Source organism: Neoarius graeffei, chromosome 13 (assembly GCF_027579695.1).
Source record: "Neoarius graeffei isolate fNeoGra1 chromosome 13, fNeoGra1.pri, whole genome shotgun sequence".
In the NCBI taxonomy this organism is placed as follows: Eukaryota; Metazoa; Chordata; class Actinopteri; order Siluriformes; family Ariidae; genus Neoarius; species Neoarius graeffei.
In genome coordinates this window covers 48,085,543-48,094,199 of record NC_083581.1, presented here as the reverse complement: position 1 = coordinate 48,094,199, position 8,657 = coordinate 48,085,543, and the positions used below count along the sequence as shown (strand labels likewise).

Here is an 8,657-nt window from a genome sequence, read left to right as displayed (position 1 = left end):
GAGCCATTCTAAAATGAGTGGGGGAGATGTCGGCCTACCAAATAAGAAGCAAAAAACCTATCACTACCATATTGAATGGGAGGAAGAGTTTTTTTTCACTATGTCCTTTTCGAAGTGCGTTTGCCTGATCTGTCAGTCTAGCATTGCTATTCCAAAGAAGGGAAATGTGGAGAGGCATTTTCGGACAGTTCATGGGAAATACGAGGCGGACTTCCCACCGAAAAGTGAATTAAGAAAGAGGAAGGTGAAGGAATTGAAATCGCAGTTGTCCGGACAGCAGTCACTTTTCACACAGCATTCATCGAAAGCTAAAGCGGCTACCGAAGCCTCATTCAGAGTGAGTCGTGTCATCGTGAAAAACATGAAGTCATTCCAAGAGGGAGAGATAATGAAAGAGGCATTCGTTGAAGCAGCAGAGTCGTTGTTTGGAGATTTTAAAAATAAGGCCGAAATAATGTCTTCAATCAAAGCCCTGCAACTTTCACGACACACAGTTACAAGGCGCTGTGAAGCCATGGCTGAGGATGTAACCCAGCAGATGTGGAAGGACATCGGAGATTGCGAGTGCTTTTCACTGCAGTTGGACGAGTCTACGGACGTCAGTGACACAGCCCAGGTATGCGTTTATATTCGTATGGTGTTCAGCGACATGACGGCAAAGGAAGAGCTATTGACAGTGATTCCCTTGAAGGAACATGCGCGAGGAGAGGACATTTTTCTGTCATTTAAAAACTTCATCGAGAACACTCAGCTCCCACTGTACAAATTAGTGTCCATCACCACGGATGGAGCCCCCGCAATGGTTGGTCGCGTGAATGGGTTTATTGCCAAGTGCAGACAGGACGATGCTTTCCCAGACTTCGTGAATTACCACTGCATAATCCACCAACAAGCACTTTGCGCGAAGATGCTGAACATGAAAGAGATCATGGACGTGGCGACGAAGATCGCCTGCTCAATTAGAGCCAAAGCACTTCAAAGACGGCTATTCCGCGCACATCTGGAGAAGGCTGACAGCGACCACTTTGAGTTGTTGCTACACACTGACGTGAGGTGGCTTAGTCGCGGGAAATTCTTGCAACGATTCCGAGAGCTCTGTCCAGAAATCAAGGAGTTTTTTCGTGAAACTGGACATGCAGAATACAAACAGCTGAATGATGAACAGTGGCTGCTAGATCTGGCTTTTTTAACCGATCTTACAAACAAGCTGAATGACCTTAATCAAGAGCTGCAAGGAAAAGACAAAACGGTGACCGACATGATCAGCTCAGTCAATGCCTTCAAACGTAAAATCAAACATCTGTCCTCAAAGCTTCAGCGCCATGATTTGGCAAATTTCCCGAACCTGAAGTCAGAGTTGGAGACGCAAGGGAAGGCCTGTGCGCAACTAAGCAGCGCACGCTACACAGAGCAGATTGACAACTGCCTGTCCGAGTTCGACAGACGTTTCCAAGACTTTGCTACACTCGAGCCAGTGGCTACATTCATGTGCTATCCGTTTCAAGAAGATGCCGAGATTGATTCACTTGCGTCAAAAATCGCAACACTGTTTCACCTGAATTCATCTGGAGTGGAAGATGAGATTTTATCACTACAAGCTGACATTGAGCTGAAGGCCAGAGCTCATGGACACTTCTGGAACTTACTCACAGAGAAAAAGTACCCCAACATGAGGAAATGTGCTACTTCCCTGACTGCATTATTCGGCTCAACTTATCTGTGCGAATCAGCCTTTTCCCACATGAAGATCATCAAGTCCCAGTATCGTTCCACCATGACTGATGAACATTTGGAAATGTGCTTGAGGCTGGCTGTCAGCAGCTACCGTCCGGACTACGCATCCCTGGCCGACTCAATGCAGTGCAAGTCATCAAATTAAACTCAGGTAATAATAATATTAATAATAAGTTATTTGTTAAATGCTGTGCAAAATTGGTTAATGCAGTTATGCAATGTACATTGACACACATTGTACATGTGTTCATTATATGTTTGCAGATGCTAACCTCCTCACCCCCATCATCACAATCAAATACCGGACAGAGAAAGAGCAACATCACTGCGCCCACCCTTTGGAACTCCCACCCCCTGGACATCGTAACTCAGATAGGACTGACCTTCACATTTATCTCTCTCTCTCTCTCTCTCTCTCTCTCTCTCTCTGTGTGTGTGTCTGTGTGTGTGTCTGTGTGTGTGTGTGTGTGTATTTTGATCCTCTTGCAAAGGCCATTTGTCTTTGAGCACAATGAAAAGCTAAATAAAATATGTATTATTATCGTTATTATTATTATTATTATTATTATTATTATTATTATTGTGTGTGCGTGTGTGTGTGTGTGTGTGTGTGTGTGTGTGTTGATCCTCCTATAACACATGAAGAGCTACAAAAAACAGATGTATTATTATTATTGTTGTTGTTATTATTATATGGTAATTACAAAAACATGTTCATAGCTTATTTTGTTGTAATATTGGCTCATGCAGTTATGCAAGGTACATAAGCATAGAGTGTACATATTAAGAATCTTCAATAAATTTAAAAATAACACACGGTTCTGTGGGTCGGTAGATCATTTTGACTTGGTCATTTTATAAGTAGCTCGCATACTGAAAAAGTGTGAGCACCCCTGGTATAAGCTCATCGTCTGTTGGCCAGATGAGATATTAATAAAGAATAATAAAGAATTAAAACAAACTTTAAAATTCAACAGTTTGAGTACACTGAGAAAAAAAAGAAGACTTTGAGTCAATACTTAGACAATTCAGTAGTTTCTAGTTTAAAAACTTCAGGGTTTTTACTTAATGTAAAGTAGTATTTGCAATACAGAAGTGCATTTTTTATTTTATGAACTCAGAGGAATATATTGAATGAAATAATAGAGTTATTTCAACGTCCAGTCCAATTCCAGTTCATCCAAGTTATTTTACAAATCCTGTTCCACTTTTTGGTTTCCAAGCTGGAAAGCTGAAAAACGTACTCAATTTGCGATCAGTTTTCTACGCTGGTCATGAAAGCAATTATGGTCAGTTAATAATACAGCAAGCATTCACCATTCCGCCATATTTCTAAGTTGGATAATAGAACCACCACCACAACTGCGACCTCCACTACTATTACTTTGTTCCCAACGTAGCTTCCGTGTCCTAAAATGCCACAATGCCGTACGCTGCTCGCTTTGGCTGACCTCACGGTCCATTCTCCATTTTTGTTTTGGCTCATCTCCACAACTCAGCTCAAGTATGTAGGTTTGAGCTGAATACTGGGGTATCTGACCTGGTTATTTCTCAATTAGACAAGTAAAGCCTGCGCCTGTTCAAATGTGTTGGGGGTTTTTTAAGCAACATTATAAAATGAATCAATCAGGTACAATAAATAACAATATAGCCATAAGTAGCAATCTTCAGGGACCAACCACTCCATGCAAACAGCACCTCCAGCAACCAGTTCTTACCAAGATACATAGAACAATAAAGGGACGAGAGATGAACATACTTATCAAGTTTTGTGATGATAGCACAATGGTGCTGATAAAGTGTTTGGCTGAAGGTGGCAATATTTTTTAAGTAATTCAATTATGATTAAAAATCCAGTTACAGATTCACAGTTCAGTGCAGCATACCAAACTTCAGCGCAATGGGAATTTTGGTTCCTGAGAAACAACTATTAGAACTTAATTCCACCCCTAATCTTTGCAGACATCCTCATATCCTTGCACTGAGCATGCCGTTCAAATGCATCTCACCAATCATGAATTACTTCTGAGTAATCCAGCTCTACTTCCTCCTCATCCTCCTCATCCTCATCATCATCATCTCCCTTGGACCCTACTGATCCAGGTCATATTAATTGGAGCACAGTTTTACGTCGGATGCCCTTCCTGCCGCAACCCTCCCATTTCTGGGCTTGGGAAACAACCACACACACACACACGGCCAATTTAGAGCCACCAATTAGCCTAACCTGCATGTCTTTGGACTGTGGGGGAAACCGAAGCACCCGGAGGAAACCCACACAGACATGGGGAGAACATGCAAACTCCACACAGAAAGGCCGCCATTGGCCATTGGGCTCGAACCCAGAACCTTCTTGCTGTGAGGAGACAGTGCTAACCACTACACCACCATACCACCCCAATTCAGCTCTGCCTCCTCAGAATTTATTGATGTATGACAGTCAGAGTTTACAAATGTCAATGTTTTGATAATTGTTGATAGTCACACTGCTGAGTAGTTTCGCAATTCTGAAGATCCTGGCACTAAATTTCTAGTACTAGCAAAGTAGGTTTTGCATATTATGCAAATTAACACAAATTTCAGTGGGTGGATGTAAAGTCTTTTAGAGTGTAGGCAAGCAGATTAAGGTTTTCAAAAAGATTCACAATATACCTTATTTTACAATAAACATGCTTGCTTTTGTGTGCACAAACAAATTGGCCCAAGTGGCCAATCTGAGTGAGATTGCATCACACAGTGATGTGGGTCCCCATCCAAACCTACCATACATGTTTTGTAAATCATCGCTCAAATGTAAACGTTGTCAAATGCCTGCTGAAACTGACTGGCTGATGGAGTCCATGTTTTTCAAGCTATTAAGTCATCATCAGAAAACCACTTACACATTAGCACTTCAACGCGACATACCAAATTTCAGCTCAGACCTTCCGTTCCTGAGAATCAGCTATCTGACCTTAGCTCTGCCCCCTTTGGAGGACCATGCCCCAAACTTTGCACATGACCTTAGAATCTTGCCCTTTATATACTTTTCAATTTTGGTGCAAAAGCACATAAGCACTCATGAGTTCTAGCTATTTGGAATAAATTCGGCAAACTTATGAAATCCTAGGACTAGTTTACAAAAGTAAGTTTTGCATATTATGCAAATTAGCAAAAAAACAAAAACAAACAAAAACCCATAAGTGGATGGCGTTCCCTGGTTCTTGATGGTATTTTTCTTTAGGAGAACCCAAGAAACCAGTGGGGAAAAAGAATTTTGTTTGTGGGGCCCATGGTTCATGAGATATGGACCAAAATCTAAAACCATGTGCTATAGCGCCACCATTAGGCTGATCAGGTACGTCTTGTTGCCCAAGTAGCAGGAGGGAGCACTATCTATTGACCGTTTCATCTGTGGGTCTACACAAATCATTTTAAGGCAGAAGAAGAAGAAGAAGAAGAAGAAGAAGAAGAAGAGAAATAGAGCCACAAGCTATATTTCATGTGGGCCAAGAACTGTTTGCAGACCACACCACACGTAGCTAGTTCTCAGAGAACATGAAAAGAACCACAAATTTACAGACCATTAAAGTGCTAGTCTTACGAAAAATGACATCACCCCTAAAAAAATTATACCTTATAAAACTAGACAGGTTAAACAGTTTACTGTCAAACTGTATTTTAATACGAGACCGGGAACATGTTCTATTTAGCTGGTAAAGTTTGGCTCTTTGATTCCGCCATTACACAAATGGGTTCCTGGTAAGTTACTGTTAATTCAAAGGAAATGACGTCATACACGCAACGCTTGAAAAGTTTGCGGCATTTCTGGCTTCGTCTGCTTTGCAAAGTGTAGCATGTTTTAATGATTTTTTTTTCATTCCACAACAAAACTAAAACCAAAAGCATGTCTCCTAAAAAGGCGTGTTGTTCAAGGCTGTTCACGTGTAGCTACAAACAAAACGAAGTGTCCCTGGCTCTGTAAGTGCACTGACAGTGTGTGTAGAAGAGTAAATATAAAGCCAGCGACCTTACCTGTAGTTGGGCTTCCTCAGACGCCATCTTCATGGGACAGTCCGTAAAAGTCGAGTGCCGAGTGCAGAGCCCATCCCGCTAGTGCATTTCCATCCCGCTGCACTCGGCTTTTACGGACTGTCCCATGAAGATGGCATCTGAGTAAGCCCAACTACAGGTAAGGTCACTGGCTTCATATTTACTCTTCTACACACGCCGTCAGTGCACTTACAGAGCCAGGGACACTTCGTTTTGTTTATAGAAACCCTATACTCACTTCTACAGAACTGTCATGTTGTTTTGAGCTTTGCAATGGTTTTAAAACTAGCATTTTGTATCGGCAAAAAGACATGCCCCGCGCACTGCCGTGTTAGTGCTTTCCGGTTGAAAATCACAAAAAACGAATTTTCTGAAAACACAACTGATTGATGTGATTGTGGTAGCAACTCAACGTATGCACTCCCAATAATGCGAAAATAGACCTAAAAAGCATTTCACTCCGGAGTATTCCTTTAACTTTGAAAGTTGAACACAAAATCATTAATTCATTAAAACGTACATACCTTCTCATATAAAAATGCATGCACCGGATACTTGCGAATCGCTGCGATCTAATAATCGCAGACAAGCTTTTAGTGATTTTTGGAACACAATTCAGACCCAAAAAAATGAAAATTATTTATCGGTGAGTTTTACAACCTTTTTGAGCATCTCTCACACACAGAAAACCCAGGATTTTATTATGTAATTTTCGTTAGACTAGCACTTTAAATTCTCATGACAGTAGCGTAATGCTAAAACAGTGATGTGTGTGCTGCAATGTGAATGGCTGAGGGAAACTATGCTTTTACAGTAACCACGTCAAAAATATAAATCCTTTCACAGACTAAAACACAACTATGCAGTACAACAGACAACCTAAGTTATCTGTTGGCATGGAGGTGGTATTTCATACTGGCTTTGGAGACTTGGAAACCTCAAGATTTACTTTTTCCTTGTATTTCACCAGTGATCCTTGGAGATTTTTTTTCCCCTCTCTTACCATCCTCCTCACCGCATGTAGGGGCAAAATAAACTTGGGCCCTCTTCCAGCTAAGTTTGTAACAGTTCCACTTGGTGTCCATTTTCTTATTGTCCAAACAGTAGAACTGGGCATTTTCAGCAGAGTAGCTTCCCCCCTTCTAGCCATTCCCTGCCTTCTGAAGGTCAATACACGTGTTCCTCATTTGGTTTATGGGTTCTCTTATCTTTCCCATGTTGATGGATGACTAAGGGAATCTGACCTCTGGGTCACCTCATATTTGTTCCCCAGTTAATCAGGAAGTCATGGATGACAGCTTGAAGGTTCCTATACACTCCAATCAACTAAAAAAAAAAAAAGTACATTTCAAAATGGGAAACATGCTTCAGTTACATTGTGCTCACTATAATTTCCAAGGGTGCCAAGAATAATGGCATATTTTTTGGTGAAAATAATTATTTCTTGACGAGGGATTTGCTTTTTTTAAATAAATAGATTTCAATTAAAAGGTAGACTTTTTCTCAATGTGAGATGAAGCTACTTCACCAAAAGGTGAATTTTTTTTCTAATGCTTTTTACTATCTTTACAAGGGGTGCCAATAATCATGGAGGGCACCATATGCACGTACCCTTTTGGTTTTCCATAATCGTAGCTCTGCATTATGTACATTTCTGATCATGAGAACATGAGACAAAGAAATTGAGTGTCTGACAGCGAGATTGCAGTGACTGTCAGAGGTGTTGAACAATTAACTTGGCTTGCTAAGCTCTGAGGTCGTGTAGCTAGCTACCATCATTTGGACTGAATTTGGATGGCAGCAGGACTGGTTGTTTTGACACACATTCCTGTTTGGGTTTTTACGACCCCAATTCCAAAAAAGTTGGGACGCTGTGTAAACTGTAAATAAAAGCGATGCAATAACTTGCACTGTATGGCCTCAGGAACACTTCAGAAAACCATCTGTGAAAACAGTTCATTACTGCATCCACAAATACAAGTTAAAACCAGATATAAACAATATCCAGAAACATTGCCACCTTCTCTGGGCCCGAGCTCTTTTACAATGGACTGAGGCAAAGTGAAAAATTGTCCAGAGGTCTGACGAATCAAAAGTAGAAATTCTTTTTAGAAAATCATGGACACCACGTCCATGAGGAGAGGGACCATCCGGCTTATCATCAGTGCACAGTTCAAAAGCCAGCATCTGTGATGGTATGAGGGTGTATTAGCGCACATGACATGGGTAGCTTGTACATCTAGGAAGGCATCATTAATGCTGAATGATATATACACACACGTTTCAACATGCTGCCATCCAAACAAAATCTTTTTCAGGGAAGGCCTTCCTTCTTTCAGCAAGACAGACAAGGCCAAACCGCTTTCTGCACGCATTAAAACTGCATGGCTCCATAGAGAGAGTCCAGGTGCTAAACTGGCCTGACTGCAGTCCAGACCCGTGTCCCATTGAAAACATTTGGCGAATTGTGAAGCACAAAACATGACAAAGGAGACCCCGAACTGTTGAGCAACTGAAACTGTATATGGGCAATTCCAGCGTTATGGACGTGACACTTGAACTCAAAATGGCAACAAATGACCCAGTGCATGTTTTATTGTCTCCCAGTATTTAAACAGGTGTTGCATATTTTAAGGCTGTACCATACTGGAGAAGTGATAGAACAAGAACAATTCCCATAGTACATCTAGGGCATGCCAGAAAATGCCAATAAAAGATGCGTTATGGACGTGACAGAAAAAGTATCACTTTTCTTGGGTGACTGTACATTTTTATCAAACTCTGTGAAATCGTAAACCTAATGTCGAAATGGAGATATCCATTTGGTAGAGGGGTCCAAGGTGAATATTAAAAAATCTTTGTTTAAAATATTTTGTATTTCATGCAGAGTT

At 41.1% G+C, this 8,657-nt stretch overlaps 2 protein-coding genes across 3 annotated transcripts in view; one reads left to right on the top strand and one right to left on the bottom strand.

Moving 5' to 3' along the window:
- LOC132896154 (general transcription factor II-I repeat domain-containing protein 2A-like) overlaps nucleotides 1-2,195 on the top strand; it is a 2,543-nt gene extending 348 nt beyond the window's left edge. The window contains exons 1-2 of the mRNA XM_060936872.1: nucleotides 1-1,885; nucleotides 1,999-2,195. The exon at nucleotides 1-1,885 is cut by the window's left edge and continues 348 nt beyond it. Of these exons, the coding sequence (XP_060792855.1) occupies nucleotides 1-1,879 (1,879 nt within the window). The 3' untranslated portion in view covers nucleotides 1,880-1,885; nucleotides 1,999-2,195. The remainder of the gene's footprint in view (nucleotides 1,886-1,998) is intronic.
- The window catches only part of slc2a4rg (SLC2A4 regulator), a 157,076-nt gene that overhangs the window by 89,728 nt on the left and 58,691 nt on the right, over nucleotides 1-8,657 (bottom strand). The window lies entirely within an intron of this gene.